The 21,444-nt window shown below is 35.5% G+C and overlaps 4 protein-coding genes across 5 annotated transcripts in view; all 4 read right to left on the bottom strand.

Annotated features, from left to right (window-relative positions):
- LOC116166157 (ras-specific guanine nucleotide-releasing factor 2-like) overlaps window positions 1-6,561 on the bottom strand; it is a 41,812-nt gene extending 35,251 nt beyond the window's left edge. The window contains exon 1 of the mRNA XM_031481016.1: window positions 6,440-6,561. The gene's annotated coding sequence lies outside the window, so the exon portion shown is untranslated. The remainder of the gene's footprint in view (window positions 1-6,439) is intronic.
- On the bottom strand, window positions 5,485-11,513 carry LOC116166158 (gamma-1-syntrophin). 2 transcript variants are annotated; one of them, XM_031481020.1, is made up of 9 exons: window positions 11,354-11,512; window positions 11,099-11,303; window positions 10,874-11,033; window positions 10,700-10,825; window positions 7,361-7,704; window positions 7,151-7,309; window positions 6,875-7,099; window positions 6,614-6,817; window positions 5,485-6,568 (listed from the first exon to the last, which is right to left on the bottom strand). In XM_031481020.1, exons 1-9 carry the CDS (start codon window positions 11,365-11,367, stop codon window positions 6,461-6,463), a joined length of 1,545 nt encoding a protein of 514 aa, XP_031336880.1. In that variant the 5' UTR covers window positions 11,368-11,512; the 3' UTR covers window positions 5,485-6,460. The 2 variants fall into 2 exon arrangements, with proteins under 2 accessions (XP_031336880.1, XP_031336879.1); XM_031481019.1 differs by having other exon boundaries at window positions 6,875-7,309; window positions 11,354-11,513.
- Window positions 11,514-11,604: 91 nt separating this feature from the next.
- LOC116166159 (hydroxymethylglutaryl-CoA lyase, mitochondrial) lies at window positions 11,605-12,996 on the bottom strand. Its single transcript, XM_031481021.1, has 5 exons — window positions 12,863-12,996; window positions 12,679-12,818; window positions 12,406-12,529; window positions 11,947-12,348; window positions 11,605-11,898 (listed from the first exon to the last, which is right to left on the bottom strand). Exons 1-5 carry the CDS (start codon window positions 12,917-12,919, stop codon window positions 11,662-11,664), a joined length of 960 nt encoding a protein of 319 aa, XP_031336881.1. The 5' UTR covers window positions 12,920-12,996; the 3' UTR covers window positions 11,605-11,661.
- Window positions 12,997-14,942: 1,946 nt separating this feature from the next.
- Window positions 14,943-20,394, bottom strand: LOC116166160 (RNA-binding protein 24-like). The gene is made up of 3 exons (XM_031481023.1): window positions 18,561-20,394; window positions 18,181-18,413; window positions 14,943-18,131 (listed from the first exon to the last, which is right to left on the bottom strand). Exons 1-3 carry the CDS (start codon window positions 18,566-18,568, stop codon window positions 17,989-17,991), a joined length of 384 nt encoding a protein of 127 aa, XP_031336883.1. The 5' UTR covers window positions 18,569-20,394; the 3' UTR covers window positions 14,943-17,988.
- Between the last annotated feature and the right edge of the window lie 1,050 nt (window positions 20,395-21,444).

The following is a 21,444-nucleotide window of genomic DNA, read 5'->3' as shown; positions in this document are numbered from 1 at the left end:
ATACCTTGAAGCTGTGCCAGAGGGCCATAAAATTTCGCTGTCTAAAAGGCCCCCCCCCCACGAATTATTTCCTGAGATGCTGTTTTTGAAAGTAAAACGTGCATAACCAATTGGTCTCAGATTTTGCATACGCATGCCTTTAGTGGTGCCAAGTTAATCTTTAGAAAATGGGGAAGGGGGGGGGGGGAACACATGTTCTACCCTTCATGGTATTCTAATGAAAGGTCTCATCGAAATTAATTTTATCTCTCATTGTATTCTAATTAAAGGTCTCAACGAAAGGAATTAATTTCTACCAACCATAGCCCTCCTCCTCGACCTCTTATCGTGATCATCGTGATCAGGTATATTCCCTTCCCTTATACCTCAAGAACGGATTGTCGGAAGAGGTGATGTCAAAACAAAAGCTATTTCGGTTAAAAAATGCGCTTTATCTGCACAAGAGTTGTGCACAATTTATACTTGTTTTTATTTTATTTAATGCAAATTCAGTAACATTAGTCATTTCTAAAGATTTACGTGCAGATCGCAGATAACAGCATACCTAATCGACGCAAGGTAATAAATTAGAAATTGTATCTTCAAATTCACCCAAAAAACTCCTATAGAACGGCCTATTGGGATTGTAGCACACCCCCAAACCAATCTTTTGCTGCCCAAATCAAGTTTAATCCACACTTGGTCAATCAAATTATGTGATATGTACCTACTCAACTTCAAAACTGCCCGTACGATATTAAAGCCAGGTATTTGTATGGATTCAGATGCTATTTCTAGATCCAAAAATGATTCACTAAACGGAAATATACCATCAGTGCCGGATTTAGTTCATGAACCGCCGCCGGGGGCTAAGTCATACTATACCGCCAGTAGGTAGGAAAAAAAGCTGAATCTTGGTGTTTTTAGCGCATTTTTGGTAACAAAAAGGAGCTTATCATTTCACTTTGTCCGGCTGGCTGGCTGGCTGGCTGGCTGGGCGGATTGAAAAACTTTTGATCTAGACATCGTAGAGAGGTCCGGTTTTTTGCATTATCTCCGTCTTGTCGAGTTATTGGCGCAATGGACATTCATTAAGCCCGTAGTGGTTGCGTTTAATTAGAATTTGCGAAATAACTAACGCCGCTTGAAAACTTGTCCGTGCGTATATCGATTTTAAGCCGATCCGATTGACGTAGAGGAATGGCTTTTTTATAAAATATACTTTTGGCATTGCCTAACTACGGTCACTAATATGACTTATCTAGGATAACTACTTCAAGGTGAAAACTAATCAAAATCATAACACGGTGATGAGTTTTACAGTTTGTGGTATAATTTTGGTTAAAAATATCGTATCCAGGTCTGAGCGGTTTTTAGCGTAACACAATGAAGTTGAGGTAGCGCTTATGTGCTCGTGTTTCCGTCTGTCCGTCCGCCCGTCCGTCCGTCCGTTCCATCGAGATCTCGGCCCCTGGGACACCTAGAGACTTCGGGTTTTCGCTAATTGATAGATGCTATGGTCTATATTTGCCCATTTCAGACAGTTTTATTGCACTCTCTATTTTGCGCAGACTGCGCATTGCCAACTTTCTTATTTATGGAGATATTTCTTTGAAATTTTAACCACAGATGCTTCTAGTAAAGGCAAACATTTCACACATAGTAAAAATTATGTAGACATGCGCAGTGACTGCGCAATGCGAACTTTCCTATTTACTGAGATTTTTCTTTGAAATTTTAACCACAGATGCTTCTAGTAAAGGCAAACATTGCGCACATACTAAAAATTATGTGTGCGCATGCCCAGTCCCTGCGGAATGGGACTGCGCAATGCCAACTTTCCTATTTATGGAGATATTTCTTTGAAATTGGAACCACAGATGCTTCTAGTAAAGGCAAACATTTCGCAAATAGTAAAAATTATGTGTAGGCATGCGCAGTGACTGCGCAATGCCAACTTTCTTATTTATGGAGATATTTCTTTGAAATTTGAACCACTGATGCTCCTAGTAAAGGCAACAACTTGTTGATTGCAGCGTTATCGGAGATCGGGGATTTCATTGAGGCAAGACGTCTTGATTATGGGAGACTTTAATTTCCCATTAACTGTCGGAAATCGGGTAGAGAAATTTCTTCAAGAGAAATTCAATATAGTGATCATCTCTCCCCGAACAGTGACAACGAATGGCGGAACAATAATTGACGGAGTTTTTGGCAAAATGGTCAACTACACTGTTGATTGTTCGGTTTACGAGTCGTACTGTTCATACCATCGTCCAATTATTATTAGAGTTCGTGAAAATTAATAAAGAAATATATGTTTGCATAAACCTTATTTTATAATTAAAATTTTCTGATAAAATACTGATTGCTAATGCAATACTGATCCGTCACGCCAAAAATGCGCTGAAGTCTCATCGATGCACATACGAGGACTTTTGTAATTTTTTGTAATACTTCATTTAATTTTTGTTGTTTTTCTAACTTTTGTCGTTTCCAAAATGCACCTCCTTGTTTTTCGCTCATTCTTAGAAACACTCCACTAATAAATGAGTAAAATTTTCTACGCTAAAGCATAATGACGTAACGGGATTGACGACACGGCGTGTCCGAATCCCCAAGGGGTCATTGGACTTGTGGCATATGGTCAACTGTGGAAAGTTAATTTGAACCAAATCGATCCAAGCGTTTGACAGTTATCGTGTTCACGGACGTACAGACGGACACCGTCGACTCCCCTATAAAGCTTACATCGCTTTGCTCTGGCGCTTAAGGGTGCTAGGGATAGAGGATAGGCAACACACAATGGTCACTGAAATTTGCAATAAAAGTCGAAACTTTTGAGTAATTTTTGAAGCCCAAATAGTAATTCTAACTAGAGGTCTTATCGGAAATTGATAGAGATATAGAAAGTCATTAAATGTAGCGATTTATTTTTTTGATAAAATTATTTAAGTCGTGTATAAATGATAATCTTGAATTTATTAAGAACGCGAATACTGGCCTTAGTAAAAAAAATATTTAAAAAGTAAATCCGCACAATTTATTTAGTAACTAAGTGGATTAAAAAAATATATTACGAACTGCTTCAAATTTTGAAATAAAATGTAATTTTTACTCAAAAGTTTATATAAAGTATAGCGACGGAAGAAATGCAATACCTTCCATACAATGACGATAGGCAACTCAGGTAGAACTTTACCTGAACAATATTAACACCTAATGACCATTATACCTATATACAATGGTTTATGACCCTATTAGACCAGTAACAAAAGACTCTCAATGCCTTCCATTTATTCGTCTATTAGTACCAACGATAATTAACGGATAATTAAAAAAATATTGTATGTACGTCAATAAATGTAATATTCAGGAGTAACAACGTTTTATCGGCAATTTTTTTACGTAAAAAGGTAACAATGTTTTGATATAAAACGTCACTTTTTCGTTGAGGGTCACTATGGTGTGAAATTTTCTTACCGAATACCACACGTGCTTGAATAATATAAAATTTTTTCTTGCTCACGAATATTTTGCCAAAGGTCAAATATTTGTGAGCTCGGAAAGTTTCCGGAAATAGCAAGCACTAGTAGTATTACAAGTGATAATTTTTTATTTCAGCATGTCGTTAGTAAAAAATTGTCAAAGTCCTCGTGTGAGATCTTGTCGAAGGCTACCACATTCCCTTCGTCGGTACCCGCTTCCGACGTCTCGTGCATCCCCAATTTGCGTTTGAAGTTTTTACTCCACCATCAGTTTTCAGATTGTTTTCAAATTGGTGCCGTTGGAAAGATCTTGTAAACGGACACAACAACTGCGTGGCGAAAATTTGTTTTTTTCCTGGGTACGAAATTAACCTCATTTTACAAGGCGCACGTCTGCGAGGGGTAGTTGACTTAGGGTGCCCAAAAGGTATCTTCCTCTGCGAATTTTGTTTCTGAAAGCTCGAATCGCGATGTCTCTTTCTCGTGTCGCTAATAGAGCTATGAGAATTGCCCCAAAAAATGAGAACTATTTTGTGGAGGGTTTTTAGCAAAATTCATCTAAATGCGAATTGTGGGTGAACGGGACGTCGGAAGCGGGTACCGACAAAGGGAATATGGTAGCTTGCGACAAGATCTTCTTGATGGTGGCTAATACAATACTGATCTGCCACACAAAAATGCGCTGATCTCCCTTCTCACACGAGGACTTTGATAATTTTTTAATCTACCAATGCGTTCGATAATTCCACTGTAGGTTTGACGGCTAGCCAAATAAACTATTTTCGTAAAGCAGGCGAATGTCGTGTTGGAATTGGAGAATTTCCGAAAATCTATTAAAACATTTTTTGTAATGAAAAATGAGTCATTTATTTTGTTGTAAATTAGATCAGAATTCAGATATATAATTTGATCAATGGGAGAAGGTTGAAAACGCAGCAAATACCGGGCTACATTGCGGAAGCCATGCGAAATATCGAAAACTGTCCATCTAATTGAAGAAGAGTACCATTCTTTACATCCGCGCGCCTGTGAAAATCGTTATCATATAAATTTAGAAATCTATGGAGCCGTAGTTTGATCGGATGTCACAATTGTTTAAATAAATTTGTGCTATGCACCACAAAAATTGAAGACCAGTTTGTCTTGTTTCGGAAATTGTTCCCTTCATTACCCAAGTCCAAATCTCAAAAAGTCATTATTGTAAATCCCTATAGGCTATAGTATAGGAAGCAAGTAGGAATGTTATCTTAGAAAGAAATAGATTAGTAATCTTTTTGTATATGTAGTACCATTGAGAGGAGTTGGATATTCATTAGTAGTACATAGGTATACGTTTTCAACTTTGATTTCCTATTCAATATTCAAAGGTTTCCAGTATTAATAAAACATCACAAAACGGGAGAAAGTTGAAATTCCATAAATGAGTTACTTTTGTATGAATGAGATTAAATTGTCTTTGTTGTTGAATAACCGCTAATGAGGGTCTGGAATCTGGTTTTATTGTAGGAAGATGACGACATTTGCAGGTAGCTTATGCCTGGTGAAACTTGTCGAATCGCACGATTGGTTGCCTATGTAATTATTTTCGTGGGCGCAGCTCAAATTTTGAACGGCCTGTCCCTAGCCGCCTTAATAATTGCTTGTAATAAGGGTTTAACAAGTAAATGTCCCCGACAATATAGTCAATGGAAAATAGAGGTAGATAACTTCTGCATATTTGATAGTTCCGTACTGGTACTTTTCACAGACAAAGAACGGGAGGTAGTATCTTACCCGAATTTTGAAAATGTAAAAAAGTCGCATGGTGGCAGTTATCTTTTGATTAATCGTATTAATTGAGTATTAGTTGCTATAAAGTCAAAATGCAATAGGCCTCTATTCAATTAAAGATGTGGTCCTAGGTTGTTATAGTGGTGGTCTTCCTTATTAATCCTACAAACTGCATTTGCGGTGGTTTCCGAAGACCTCGGCGATTGAGCTTTTTTGTCTAGAACTGCTACAAATTTTACCACATGAATCTGACATCATTATGTATTTTTTATTGCATGAAGATTGTAACACTATAAACTGCAACTGTGTTTTTTTAACAAATATTTAACAGCGAACACATCGTGAAAACGTACACAGTGGTTTTGTGCTTTAGACCAATACGTTATTGTTCGGTCATCCAAGTAACATAAAACCTAAAACATAAGGAAGAAAGGTTCTCTGTCACAATATACCTACATCATTAAATAACAAGGCAATATTTAGTATTACAGCTGTATAACAATCTCTAAATATAATTCCCCGATATTTGTTTACAAAATTGACTAAATGTTTGAAAAAAAAACTTTCAAACTCATAGGAGCTCATTTTCTCGTCAGGAGTTCTCAACCGACAAAAAAGTTCAACCTCCATTTTTTATTAAAAAGTTCAAAATTAGTTGGTACTTACTATGAAGGTTCAAGTTTGACGGTTGAATACCCCTCACATAATTTAAAAAAGAACGACATAAACAATATAAAGATTCTAACAACCGTCCAAATTTTCTTTGTCCTGAGTGATAACATGCCCATAAATCAATTTTCTACTAATTACTTTACAACAGTAATATTATCTTAGATATTGACTATTCATTTATTTGTATTAACTAATTTTGTTGCATTTTGTATTTGCAGTTTATTTCAAATTAGCCTAAACGAACTGACGCAAAATTATAAAAAATTCAGTTGCAGCGAACTGTGAAATGTCATGAGCACAAGTAAGTTAATTGGTTTAAACGAATTATTGATTTACATGTAATGCCGACAATTATTGTAGGTACAGGCATTTTTATTGGAAAAGAGGAAGGTAACACTTATGGAGCTAATCGCAGAAAAAAGGTACCTTATCTTTCGAAAATCTGCCTACAATTGATACAGTCTATCACATTTCTACTGCATATCAACAGATCGAATCGTTTCAAAAAAGGAATGTATAGTAATAAATACCTATGCATCCTTTTCGCAGCTTTACGGCATCGTTGAACATAAAAAAGTTGGATCAACCGAGGCCACCTTAGCCGTCAAAAACGCATGCATACAAAATAATAGACTTTGCAAAATTGAACATTCTAACTCCTGTAACAAACGCTTAAGTATCATTTAAGAAAAAATTAAGCAAACCTTAGTTTCGATCGCCCTCGTTTCAATATCCTGGAAATGAAGCTTAAGTTTCGATTTTCCATCATCCGAAGAACCGCGAAGCTGGGAAAATTTGTACTGCCAAACGGGTATTTTCGATTCGGCTTCGTGCAAAGAAAATCCTAAATTCCAGTCTAAAGTTAATCCTACAGTTTTGCCACCGTAACTGACCGTAAAAGTTTTGCTCTGCAAAGAATTTAAAACAATTTAGCAATTAATTTTTTAATAAGCTGTTTTTCTCACCCCCAATTTCATCACTGCGGTACATACAGAACAATGCCAAGCATTTTCAATTCGTAATAATTCTTGGCGAGTTTCGACAGATAAATATCTCGACTCTTGCCCCGAAGTTTGTACCAAAAAACAGTGTTGTCTTTCATCCACATTTTCCGATTCTTTTACTACTCGAAACATTGTTTGATACACTTTGAATATTAAAGGACATTTATCCCAATCCATTACGTTTAACTGAAGGAATACGTACGATTTTAATGAAGCAATTAAAACAATTGTACTTACTGGAGGAGAATCAAACAACATCAAATCAGCTCCCTTAAGCGCTAAAAACCTCGGTTTATAATTCTGCCAAGGCTGATTATTGTTGATAACTCCTTCGTTTACCCAACCCATGTACTCAATTCGATCTGATACACTAAAATTTCTGTTGTAAAGTTTCATCTGAAAACAGCCGTTTACATAAAGTTAGTAGTTAGTAGGTTATCAATTTACTTGTAAGTGAGTAAGTCCAATAATATTGTCAGAAATATATTTCAGCCATTGTGAAAGTACAGCTGAATCGTCGCAGTGAATAATTCCGGTGCTCAGTCCGTTAAGACCTCTTACTTCAAAAGCATTTGGTCTCAACTTATCGGTCCCAAAAATATACCTAGTTACGTACGCCATCATTAAAGGCAAAGTAACAATATCAACCCATCGTGTGACGGGTTCTTGGTCAAACTCTGAACAAATAGAACTTGGTCTGCTGCTCGAACTGTTCGTTATCAAACGAAGGCTTTCCTCTGACGCATCTTTCTCATCGCTATTGCTGTCCGCTTGCTGATTTTCCTTCTCCTCTATTTAATAAAAATAGCCACTGTTATTAGCTTAAAATTGTATTCTATGTAAAAAAAATTGTGTAAGTTGATATGTTGTCCACCTATTATCTATTGGAGTAGCAATAATACATGTTTGAAATGGACTTTTCACTAAGTACTCCTAAGTACTATCTAGTTGTGGACGTACTTTTTATGTGCCGAAAAAGTCAATATGTGTCGTTCTTTATAGATAGTCAATCACTGTCAGTGGGCATAAGAAACATATCATGCAATACTATCATATATACCTAATATAAATATACAAATACGACCCTATTTATAATAATTACAAGTTACGAACTCTAATTGACCTAAAGAGTCTCCTTCATCATTATTGATTGGGAAGCGTTTGTTTTTACGAATCTCTAAACTTTCATAGCAATCTATTCATTTTATACTATTTACCTGTTTGACTAGGCAAATCTCGTCAACTATATTCATTATGCAACGTACAATTCATTATTAACATTCCTTATACTTCTCCATCAAAGTAAAGCGTTTGATCTTGTTAATCATAAACTGATATATGTACAGTAAAATCGAGGTTAAAATACATCGGTTTTGATTATGGCGCACTGAGATGGATGCACATTACCTTGAAAATCGATCTGAAGCCGTTTGTATAAATAACTCATGGTAAAAGCTATACAATCTTAATAAGGGAGTACCTTAGATCAATATATTAGGACCTACTGTATTTTCGATTTATATCCGTGAACTGCCATACTGTCTGAAATACTGCAAGAGGCATATATATATATATATATATATACAGACAGAGCAGGGCAGTATTCGATTTTGTAAATACTTTTTAGTATTCAAATCCTTTAAAGTATTCAAATCTCGATTCAAATACTTTGTAATTAAATATTTTTATGGAAGCAGTATTTGTATTTGTAACTCAAATACTTTCACAAATATTTAGTATTCGAATACTTCGCAAGGTACTTTGAGAAGTATTCAAATACTTCGCATAGTATTTGAATACTTAACCTTCCTTTTTTACCAAAAAATCGACTAAAATTTCTCGGGAAAACACTTTTTCTTATTAATTTTGGTGCGTAGAATCCAAAACAATTCGTACTTTTTCGATCGGACTTCTTAATCAAAAGTTATGGACTAGAAACCAATTTCGAAAGAAAATTCAAAGGGCTGTAACTTTTCAACTAGTAGCCCAATCTTGGAACTGTTTGAAATCATGGATTCTAACAGGTCCCATTCTATAAGAAAATTTTTTTTCGGGTCGATCTGAGAATTTTTTTGCGGGCCCCAAAAAAAGGCAGTGTATAACCTTCCTTTTTTACCAAAAATTGACTACACTAAAATTTCTCGGGAAAACACTTTTTCTTATTAATTTTGGTGCGTAGAATCCAAAACAATTCGTACTTTTTCGATCAGACCTCTCAATCAAAAGTTATAGACTAGAAACCAATTTCGAAAGAAAATTCAAAGGGCTGTAACTTTTGAACTAGTAGCCCAATCTCGGAACTGTTTGAAATTATGGATTACAGGCCACATTCTATAAGAAAATTTTTTTTGCGGGTCGATCTGAGACAATTTTTTTTGCGGGCCTCAAAAAAAGGCAGTGTATAAACCTACCTTTTTTACCAAAAATTGACTACACCAAAATTTCTCGGGAAAACACTTTTTCTTATCAATTTTGGTGCGTAGAATCCAAAACAATTCGTAAATTTTCGATCAGACTTCTCAATCAAAAGTTATAGACTAGAAACCAATTTCAAAAGAAAATTCAAAGGGCTGTAACTTTTGAACTAGTAGCCCAATCTTGGAACCGTTTGAAATTATGGATTCTACAGGCCACATTCTATAAGAAAATTTTTTTCCGGGTCGATCTGAGACAATTTTTTTTGCGGGCCCCAAAAAAAGGCCTTTCTACATTTTTGTATAGCTACATCATTCAAGTACACAGGGCATTCTTTAGCTCTTGACAAATGTGTGCCCCATAGCATGTATTCGCTGTGTGTCCAAATGTCAAACAATTTTGGCACCTCAACGGTACTCTAATGTACGATCTCAGCTCCACACTACGTATTGCAGCTAGAATTTTTTCGGTAGAGTAAAAAACTTTTACTTGTAGAATCCAAAGATTTATATTCCGCCTAACTATACCGGAAACAGAGATATGGCCCAAGACAATTTAGGGAATAAACGGTTTGGTAATTGCTATATCCGAATTAGAAAAGAAATAGCTGCCCGCCCACACAAAAAAACAATTCTTGACTTCTGCAACGACTACTACAAATCACAACTAGTAAAATAACTTTTTTTTAGAAGACAATAGTTTTTATTGTGTACAAAAATGGACCTAAAACCCTTAACAATCGCAAAAATGAAAGTTTATTTTCTGAGCAACGTAGGTATACAAATTGCAACTCGTAGACGATGCAAGAATGACATCTGCAGGCTTGTGCTCCGTGGCTCCGTCTCCTTTGTACGGATCTAAAAGTATGTGAGGCTATCAGTTTTTCTCTCCATAACCAAAACGGTTGATAAGAGAAAAGCAGCACGTTCTGCTTCGATTGCCATCGACTCGATATCGATAGCTTTAAAAACCGTGGAATGATGTATTTTTAATGTCAGACTTGTTCACTACCTTTTGTAAAAAAATATTATATATATTATCGCTCGGACGGGTGGATCGGTCTTTTGATTGAAAATGACCAACGGCCGTGAACAGAAAATAGATACCTACGTACTTCATACTTCATACAACAAGTTCTAAAATGCTTTCAACAAATTGCATATACACAGAAAGTTAAAATCAAATCTCTAACGTCACGCGATTTATATGAGTTGAGTCTTGTCAAAATGACGTCCATACATAAATACTGGTTTGTAATTAGTCGTATCCAACAGGCAGGGGTTGGGGGAAGGGGGTTAAATTGTAATTATTATATAAATGAGGAAAAAATATAGATATTCTACTTTATTTTTTATTAGAAAATGTTCTCACCCTGTTTTTGCAAAAACGGAGTTGCTGCCGGATAATGCTTCACAGTTAGGACGACCAAGTCACCAGCGTTCCGTAAAATGTTGACGGCATCGTCATGTGGACATGCGGTAATATACTCGCCATTAACTAGCAATGAAGGAATATGTAATAGGTTTACACAATAGGACTTATTACCTTTAATGATAGCATCTCCTACAAATAATTCTTTAGTTAAGTGGGCTGCCTGATTTTTATATATTCTGGAAATTAATATGGGAAGTTTATGCTCAGCTCCACCTTTAATACTTAACCCAAGACCCCCAACTTTGTGTCGTCTAATTTGCACCATTCTCTCCTTGGAAACCAAATTTTTATTGAATTTGTTAAGCGGCATCTCTTACTTGATAAAGGATATTTTACCTTGCCGTTTATGGGTTTTGGATCTGGTGGGACAATTTCTTCTTTCTGTAGTCGCAATACCTCCATCGATAGGTGCAATTGCACAGGAATTGGTCTACTTTTTCCGTCACTAACTGTAACCATTCCTGTGCGTACCTTCAGCTTTTGGTCTAGCTTTTCCTCAATCGGAGTCGTCATTCTTGTAGCATTTATCTTCATGTTGAAGCTAACGTGAGAATTGTATACTTATGCAATTACACCTACACTAACACTCACCCACGTAGTTTCATAAACAAGAAATAATTACAATGGCGAGGTTGGTGCAAAGACTATAATTCTAAATGTAGGTTAACACCTTTATTTTTTGTGTGAATGTGAGCCGTCCTGTGTTCGGCCATTTTTAACGGACCGCGATATTATTGGCGATATAAAAGTCAGGGGTGCTTTTAGTTGGGGTGAGTTTCAGGTGAGTTAAAGCGACGTCGCGAGGGTTGGAATCTCCACTGTTACCGAAAATTACAGAACGCTTTCATTTAATACGGTTTAATACCAAACGTGCATACAGGAAGCTGTTCATACAGAAATTATGGATTCAAGTTTTTAAACAACGCACTATTCACTTTCGAGTTCGTTGGCTTATTAATTGTTTTGGAAATGAATTGCCCAACTTCAATTAATGAGTTCAGATCTACATCCGTACGAACTCCAAGGCCTTGTAACATGTAAACCAAATCTTCGGTGGCCACGTTTCCGGATGCACCTTTGGCGTAAGGACAACCTCCTAATCCCGAAACGGCTGAATCCACTACCGTAATCCCAGACTAAAATAGTGTTAATGAGCGACTCTATACAGTAGGTACTTATCTTACCTCCAGAGCGGTGCAAACATTTACTAATGCTTGTCCATAAGTATCATGGCAATGAATTCCTAATTTGTCACTAGGGGCAACTACCAATACTGCCTTCAGCATGTCTTTCATTAAATTGGTAGTGCCAACGCCTATTGTATCTCCCAGTGATATTTCGTAGCAGCCCAGGCTAAGTAACGTTTCGCATAATTTTGCGACAGCCGATGGCTTAACATAACCATCATAGGGACAGCCAACAACGCATGAAATGTAACCCCTTATTTTGATGCTATGATCTTTCGCAACATTAATAACATCTTTTGTGCGATTTATCACCTGTTGAATGCTACCATTCGTGTTTTTTTGTGAGAAACCTTCTGAAGCTGACGTAAACACGGCAATCTCCTTAACTCCCACTTTCATCTAAAACCTTCAAGATGAAGCAAACAACACAAGCAGCAAACAAAGGGCTTTTCGTACAGCGCTCTCTAAACCTTTGACATTTGGAACCAAAACCGGATAAGAAATGCCGGGGACTTTTTCAATGGCCTGAAAAACCTCCGCATTATCTCCCATTTGCGGAACCCATTTCGGGCTAACAAAACTAAAATGCGTGCGTTATTCACTTTGGTATTCGCATCGTTTATTCTGTATTCATTTAAAGTTATTCCGCACGGACTTTGTGTAAAATCCAGAGAGTGTTGGGTAATGTGGAGTGCAACAACTATAAATGAATAGTTGCACAAAACGTACCTGGTAACTTCGATACATTTTAAACCAGTGCGCGATAGTTGATTAATGAAATCTACTTTGACGGCGGCGGGTACGATTGATCTTTCATTTTGTAGTCCATCTCGTGGCCCGACCTCGACAATTCGGACTGTAGACGTCACCTAAACACAAAATAGGAAACATGCATCAATAACTTTATGCTTACTCGCGAGAATTTCCGCTTTAAAACACCTTGTAAACGTGGTAAAATATTTCGCCTCATGCTCGTCGCACTAATTTGTTATCACTAAGCAACCTTTAATGTGATCGAGAGTAGATATAATGTGCAGATTACATCACTAGTTTATTATACTTACTTAAAGATGGCGCCATCCCACAATTTTTTACATACAAATTATTTACTTCAGAGAAGAATAATTTCTGGTAATTTTGGAGATCAACTGCACTATTTTGAATTTTATACAAATCCACGGAACTTTGACTACACTATTAACTACAAATTAAATAAATCGACATATTTTCTTTTATGTTAAATACTTTTTGGAGTTGCAAATTCCGCGACAAGAACAAAAAATCATATCATTTTGAGATTTTCATTCTTACCATAAATTATAAGGGTCGTAGCATACTGTTACGGATTTAAACGCTTCCTGCTGCAACAAGCATCGCAGAATTGAGAGATGCTTTATCATCTACCTAATTCTATAAGTAGAGATGAGATACCTAATCCAGGAAACCTTCTTCAAACAAAAAATCCCAGAACTAAGTAAAAAACAAGCAAATCAATCAAGCAAAATATTATTCCTGGACTTATTCAATGATAACCTGAAAATGATAAAAATACGATCATACGGTTCGTTACGTACCTACTTAACAAATGCCTAAAATGTAGAAACCTGCGGTTTTTCTTTGCGAGATCACCAAGACAAGCGGATACAAACAAGTCCTATAAAGCAACCATAAGCTGTCGTGTATTTTGCCACAAAAACAGTAAGTAGTCATCAACATGTTCATCGGGCGTTTATAGCTGCCTTCCGAATATTCAGCCCACGAAGACACATATTGTACAGCGATAACGAAACAATATTTGTGGTGAACGAGAAGTTCAGAACATCACCGAGGATATGAAGTTAACGCGCAAAAGGTTAGCAATACTACTTCAAATTCAAGACCTTTTTGCCCATTAGGCATTGACGTTGATGACGTACTATATGGTGACTTCCATCAGTTATTTACGCTATAATTGAATGGGGTCACTCGGCAGGTATTAGGTAAACGGCAACGACGTACAATGCACGTTATTAGTAGGTAATTTGGGATACAGAAAGCTGTTGTAAAGATAAATTTATCGAATATGGCATTTTAACTCTCCCTCGTGTATACACATTAAATTGTATAATTTAATCATTTGAATAATAATCATTTGAATTACCAGACAGGACGTGATATTCATCAATACTCTACCACACTGCGTGATAATATTGCTTTAAAACGGATACCGTTATCTATCATTCACATACAAAGAAGTGCACAGCTTCCCGTGGAAAGCAACTCGGGCCAGCACTGCTACAGTCAACGTTATTACCTGAGAAAACGAATACGACAAGAAAAGACAAACCTCCAATAAAGCGGAACTACTTTCTTTTTCGTGAGAAACAATTCTTGAAATCTTGTAATATCAAGCTCCATAAGGATTTGAAGGTTCAATTCCTTGCACATCTCTGTTCAATAGCAAAAGATTATGCCAACTACTGCTACACATCAAAGAAATTTCGATGAACTTACACAGCAATGAATACATCTTCCAGAGGAGTTTGATGTTGTGAGGTGGATAAATAGGTACGTTAAATGTCGTTTAGCATGACCTTAGAACAATTTTTTGATGTAAAATTTGACTTGGCGGTCGATCGTTTGGGTAAGAGGCCCGAATCTGATTAAACTACCTGCACGCCCAGTCTTGTAACACTGCCGCTTTTCGGTCTTTCGGGTATATTTTACATAACTTTGTGTAATTTTAAAAAAGAAAGATACTAAAATTGGTAGGAAATAGAAATTTAGTTGTAGCTGATGCGGTGAATTCAGATCGACAAACGACGGCTTTAGTAACAAATTGGCAAGTGATCGGTTGTGAAATATCTAACTGTAAGCTTCATTATAATAATAATATATATTTTTATAGTTAAACAGGAGGAGACCTTGCTTGCATAAGTCACAAATTACAATATAAATATTTAAAAAAAATTTACAAAGCAAGAATACAAGGATATAAAGTAATAAAAATTAAAAAAAATTGAGTTGCTTTATTAATTCAGATTATACAAGTCCTTCTGTGAAAACAATAGTAAATCTTATATCACTATATTTGGTCATAAACACATATACAGGGTGAGTATTTTTTATTTTCACTAGGGGGATTTCGTAAACCGTAACATATACAAAGTCGCTTAAATAGGCAGTTATGCAGAATTTTACGCTGATTAATTTTCCCTTTCAAAGTGTGTTGTAGCTCTACAAATAGCGATGTTGTGGGCAAAAACCGAAAAATGTAAAATTTTTGTAGCTTGTGGATAAATCACATCAACATTCTAAGTTCTTATAGACACCATATTGGATTGTTATGTCACTCGATAGAGGAAAAATTACAAAACCAATGGCAATAAATGCTTAGTATTTCATTTGAAAATGAATTTAAAATTTTTGTTTTCAAAGTATTTCTTATGGGAATAATTCCATAGCTTACTTGAAATTATTTAACTTTTTTCGTTAGTGACGTAAAATCCAATAAGAAATAAGAAAGCTGATGTGGTTTACTCGAAGCACACCTACTAGTCATAAAAATTTTGTTTTAGCACCATCAGAAAGGTAAGAAAAAATTACTGATGGTTTGTTTAAATTATTTGTTTATATCTTTGAAAATAAATGAACGTCAAAACATTCTCGAGAATGACATTTGTCGGTTTTTTGTCATAACTTCGCTATTTGACGAGCTACAAGTAACCTTGAAAAGTTAATCAGCATAATTCCGCATAACTTTGCCCATTTAATCGACTGTGTATCTCTTACGCTACACGAGATCCCGATTCGACAGTAGAAATGAAAAAAAACTCACCTTGTATAAAAATATTGCCATAAGAAAAGAAGTTATATTTGAACTATTAAAATCAGTAATAAAGACAACTTAATTCTAATTTATAAAGTACTACCTATAAGATAAACGTATATCACGATTATCAATTTGATATTCGCTGTGAAATTTATTACCACAAAATTTTGTGCCATTGATTAACTGTATTTGAAAGAAATTTAAAGCAATTTTATTGCATTTGTGCACATAAGTTAATTATGCCACAAAATCTTATTGTATTTGTGCAGAACCAGCTTTAAGCACTAATCAACTGGACGGATTGTACAATCTAGTCATTTCCTATTAGATGGTAAATTTGTACAATTTGTATGCTGAATTCGACGCTAATGTGCAAATATCACAAGTTTTAAAAAATGTTTGAAGGCACTAATGCACTTTCCTGTCCAGTATAAGGAACATTTTTCGAATCAAAATATGTTAAATTACATAATAAATACGTTAGTATTATCTAATGTTGAGCAGTAGTATAATTTAATATATATAAGTTACATTTGAGTAAGTATTACAAAATATTCTTTACGATAAGTGCTTAATAGTTAAATAAAAAATTGTGCTATAGAGTTGGAACAAACTCTTGCAATTGACTGTCACCTGTTGCATTAAGAAATTTGTTTCATTTTAATGACCGTCATACAACGAACTGGATCTTCCGCTATTAAACTAGAGTATTGCAAGTTTGTGCAGTACAATTAAAAATTTCAAAAATAATTATTATTATATATAAGTGATGACTGTACAGTACAAATATATTAATTTTAAATATATGAGAGTAATATATACAAGTAGATATATTCTCACTGAATGCGGCATTAGATGCAGCATAATAAACATTTCTCTTATAATTTGGATTTAAAAATAAACCTATAAATATAATATTTAGTTGACTAAATATATAGAAATATTTTACGACTAGACTTATTAGATTGACTAATTATCGTTAGAATATTATAATCTTCCACTAGATATTCCGTTAGGTAAATAATGGTTCCACAAAGTTTCCAAAAATAATGTATGTAAACTTTATCTTGTAAGAGGATCAGAACATATTGCACGTATCTTTATTTTAATACGAACGATTCCCTGATAAGGCTTCGTAAATCTGAGCAGTTTGGTTGTCATTATCCAATTGTAGTGGCCCTCTTCGTAAACTCGTTCAAATTTTAAAAAATTTTGTAATTACACCGAGATGGATTACCTCGACACTGGAGAGAACAATATAAATTCTTACCCACTCTGTAGAAATATTAAAAACGTAACGTGGAAAGGATGTATTATCCTGCAAGAAACTTTTCTTTACATAAAGTACGGCACCAAAACGATAAACTATTGCACTATTGGGGGTTTATTATTTTTATGGATAGTGATTACACCGCACCCCTGCGTAATGAATTTATTATAATAATCAGGTGTTACAATAGTTAATGAACACATAATCACAGACAATTTGTACCTGTATCGATCATAACACCAGGTTACTATAATAAATACCAGTACAATAAATAATAAACTTATTTTTGTGCAATAAAATGTTACAAAAACATAGTGCAGGGGGCTCACCACTTCACTCACCCCGCCAGTGATTTATTTTCAGCGTGTGATCTAGGTGGAAAAAATTGTACCGTATGGTTACGAAAATCTATGAGGGGTAGCTCCCCATCCCCCACATAGATTTCTTGAAAGCTTGTGTGCGAAAGTTTATTTCTTGGATGCAAGGTTTTAATGTTTCTGTTTTAAGTTTAAGTATATCGTAATCCATTATTAATGTTACAGTAGTTATTGTACCATGGTGAGAACGTTTTCACTTAACTGGCGATGATTAGTTTTTTTTTATGGAAAATACCAAGTTTTCACATTTTGAGAGTTGAGCATTTAGTGTATCACCACATGCGATTCATGTTTTACTCCCCTATAAAAGGAAAAGGGCATTTACTTTGTTCAACCATTTCAAATTTGTGGACCAAGTGATCATATATTGTCGAACTTTTGTAAATAGATAGGTTGATCCCTTATGAAAACCAAAATGATTACTCGCTATCAACGTTTTACACATTTCAAATATTAGTCTCAATAATTTAAGTACTTATATATAAACGTATAACAAATATTCAAAAGTGGTTTAAATTTGAACAATATATATAAAATGCAACTACACTATAAAAAATGGTAACATTATTAAATAATCCTATTTACTGCAATCTGGCATCCTGCAGGGTTTGTGCTTGTGCAGCAGTGGGATACTGCAATCCTGAAAATGCACCTGCCGTGGCGGCGGATAGCCCTGGTGTTTGTGGCAGTGCAGCATATGTATAAGGCATGTAGCTAGGTGTGCCTAAGCGACAATTATAACCAACCGAGAATTAATGCCTAAGATAACGTACCCGCAGCACCAGTGTAAGGTGTATAAGCTTCGAAACCTCCCGCATACTGACTAGGGTACGGGGCGGCTGCGGCGGCGGCGACGGCGGCGGCATTTTGGTACTCGTAAAACTGCGTCGTGGCAGCTGCAACGGCGGCAGCATGAGTAAGTTGAGTGGCCGGAAGCGCAGTTACTAAACTACCTGGTGCTGTTGTTGCTAGGTATGGAGACTGGTAGAGGTATCCTGAAGGCACTCTGTAAAGTCAGCCATCTTAGTAAAAGTATAAAACGACGCCAAGGACACTGCACCCAACACCAGAGAAATAACACTAACACCCTGCTGCATTTTAAACTCATTTTACTGACAGTCGTGCCATTATATTTCTCTGGTCAGCTACTAACCCATGCATTGTGCTGTTAATCTATACAGTGCACTTCAAGCGATGGGACATTAGTCCAGTTACATAATCGTCTACATAATTGTACACGAAACGCCTACAATTTTATGAATGGCCTTTCTATTTAACGATCTCGCTAAATTAGTCCTGTATAGGTAGGTACATGTACGCTTTGTAAATATGCGTCGTGTAATAGCTTTCTAATTTCATTAATATCACTATCGTGACTAGACTACGATTTTGTCGATTTGTAGAAACAATATCCCTAATAATAATGTGGATGTAACTACCGACTACTTTCTAGGACACGCGTCCTTATCATTAGCGAGTATCTCCACATGAGCTTGCTTTAGTAATATTACCTACTGTACATTATTGATGAACTGTACTATGTATATGTAGCATATGAACTGAAATTACTACCATTTCGTGTTTTCTGTATAGCGGGAATAGTGCTTAGCTTAGACAGTCGATAAACGAGCTAGTACTTACAAAATTACCAGCATTAGTAAAAACTAAAGCATGTATCGAACAGAGTGTGAAGCTTGAAATTTTTGTATGATTTGCATGTTATACTAAAATTGATTTTTAGTGAAAATATCGTTACAAGTATATTAGTTGGCTTACAAAATATTCCATAGAAAATTCTATTCAGTATTAGAACAAGGTCATGGTAAAATATAATAGAGCTTGGTTGTGCGAATTATGCCATGATAATAAAATATAGATTTCGTGGTCTATATGTTACATTCCATTATTTACACAAAACCCTGAGCATATAAACGCCATTAGTTCCTTCCCTAATTTGAATACGTAAGTGCCCGTTATTACAAAACCAATATGTCTATACTTAAATTTCCCCTTACCTATACTCCTATACACATACATTTTGGTATTCCACCGCACTAAAGAAAAATTCAAAATAAAATATTAAACCGCACAAAAACTCCACACGTCATCAATCATTTTGCAACATATAAATTAACCACCCCAAAAAAGTGTACCGCCGAAATGATTACCTACCCGGAAGTAGTTTTGTAACGATTAACAATGATCGTATATATAATAGGCGAGACTCATTGGATTGACATAAAAGCTGCATAGGAAGGTGCGTATGATGTATACATCTAGAAACACCAAATCGAAAAGTGCGAATTATATGGGTAATATAAACCGTATATCTTCTAAAATTTAAAATGCGCAGGGTGCTATTGTCACCTGGGAGCTAGTTATGTTATCACCTCAGCTTGTCCTATCAGTTTGACAGAAGAATAAAAATTGGGAAGTTTAGATTACGACCTTTTTTTTAACTTTCTATGAGAAAGAACCGCATCTCAATCTCTTAATGCATTGTGACAAATAATGACATCGACACGTATATGAACCTGCCTGTTACATGTACGTTCGCAAACGGGTTAATTGATTTGGACATGTTCAGCTTATCGTGCTGTAGAATCATTAATATGGTCTTACATTTCGCCAAAATAGGAAACCGCCCGACGACAATATAGTAGCGTATTGCATTTCTGCCAGACAAATGGGCCGAGAAACTATCCACAAACGTATCATCGACAAAATAGAAGTTGGCAATTTATAGTCAGCAGGGCATGCTAATCTTTTTTATAGCTAATATTGCAATGTAGACTTCCTTGTGTCCTTTACTATTACATAATTTAATAAAAATGTATTGCGCTCTTGACCATAAATCTGTACGCAAAAGAATAATGGATATCATATAATAAAATCGTTACAAACGAACACATTAATTCCCTTACGTACATTATGTATTACATAATGGAATGCACATGTACGTATGTACAAATGCATATACTATCGTAGTAGGTATTACAGACCTTACAATTCAAATGATTAAATTTGGTAGAATTGTATATTTAGGTGTCAATTGGTTTAGAGATCAAATATGAGGTAGATTATCACCAAATTTTATCTGATGTAGTGTAAGGGGTGGACTCATGGAAAGGTAACATAAAAAGTCAAGGAAGGAATACACGGAGGTCATAGTGATTATGGGATTCACAGAGTCGTAATGAGTGATTCTTATAGTAGTATAGTAATAAAAGTTTTGGAGACAAACTTTACTATAACAACGAACGTATAACATATAATATATTATATAATTAATAAAAGAATCGGGGTATGTGATTATGGGATTAATAGAATTTTAATGAGTGGTTCTTATAAACAACTTACTATAAGAACGGTTTGATCATTTTACGTAAAAATTGGAGCTGACATACTCGTATTATACGGTACATGTTCGTCCCTGGAAAATTAATGCCATTAATGCCACCATGTAATGCTTGACTCTACCTGACCACCCTTCGCGCAAACGCAATTGTAAAAGTTTTGGAGACAACACCTTGCACTGAGGAAAAAGAAATTTCCTGGTTTTGTGATCAGAGAAAGAAAGGCCTTTTGCCTTCACCACCTGACGGGCCAGAAAAAAAGGAAAAATATCACCGCCCGTCGGAAGCTTTATAGTTGCATGTTGCAAGGGTGCTAACAACTATCCCCGCAACTTTACATTATCCAAGAAAAAAGAGAAGACGAGCATTCCAGGGCAACAAGATTGTTTCCCGAAAAATTGAACCGTATGTCCTTGCACATTTCACATATGTTCTTGAGTTATATCATTTACTTTTATTAGTTAACCGACCGTCCGCCAAGGCCATATTTCATATCAACGTAAATTTACAATTATTAACGATTCCCGAAATCGTTTATAACATTGTACTGCTGTCTGTTCGTCCGTCTGTCAGTATGCACGATAACTGTGTTTAAAAACGTCCGATCGCTCTGAAAATTGGTACACATCAGGCCGTAACAGTACAAAGTTACAGCCCAAAAACGAACTCGAGAATCGTTCA

The sequence above is a fragment of the Photinus pyralis genome, unplaced genomic scaffold, assembly GCF_008802855.1.
Source record: "Photinus pyralis isolate 1611_PpyrPB1 unplaced genomic scaffold, Ppyr1.3 Ppyr1.4_LG3a, whole genome shotgun sequence".
NCBI classification, from domain to species: domain Eukaryota; kingdom Metazoa; phylum Arthropoda; class Insecta; order Coleoptera; family Lampyridae; genus Photinus; species Photinus pyralis.
Note: the sequence above shows the minus strand (reverse complement) of the source record. Positions and strands in the feature narration are given on the sequence as shown.

Excerpts from the sequence above, each read along its gene's own strand:
- LOC116166159 (XM_031481021.1), bottom strand. The coding sequence starts at position 12,919 with ATGAGGCGAAATATTTTACCACGTTTACAAGGTGTTTTAAAGCGGAAA. Across the intron at positions 12,530-12,678 it reads AAATGTATCGAAGTTACCAG|TTTTGTTAGCCCGAAATGGG; the intron begins GTACGTTTTGTG and ends CACGCATTTTAG. Across the intron at positions 12,349-12,405 it reads TCAAAGGTTTAGAGAGCGCT|ATGAAAGTGGGAGTTAAGGA; the intron begins GTACGAAAAGCC and ends TGAAGGTTTTAG.
- LOC116166160 (XM_031481023.1), bottom strand. Across the intron at positions 18,132-18,180 it reads ACCTTACACTGGTGCTGCGG|GCACACCTAGCTACATGCCT; the intron begins GTACGTTATCTT and ends ATTGTCGCTTAG.
- LOC116166158 (XM_031481019.1), bottom strand. Across the intron at positions 7,705-10,699 it reads TCCGTTTTTGCAAAAACAGG|AGGAGAAGGAAAATCAGCAA; the intron begins GTGAGAACATTT and ends TTTATTAAATAG. Across the intron at positions 6,569-6,613 it reads CGAGGGCGATCGAAACTAAG|GAGTTAGAATGTTCAATTTT; the intron begins GTTTGCTTAATT and ends CGTTTGTTACAG.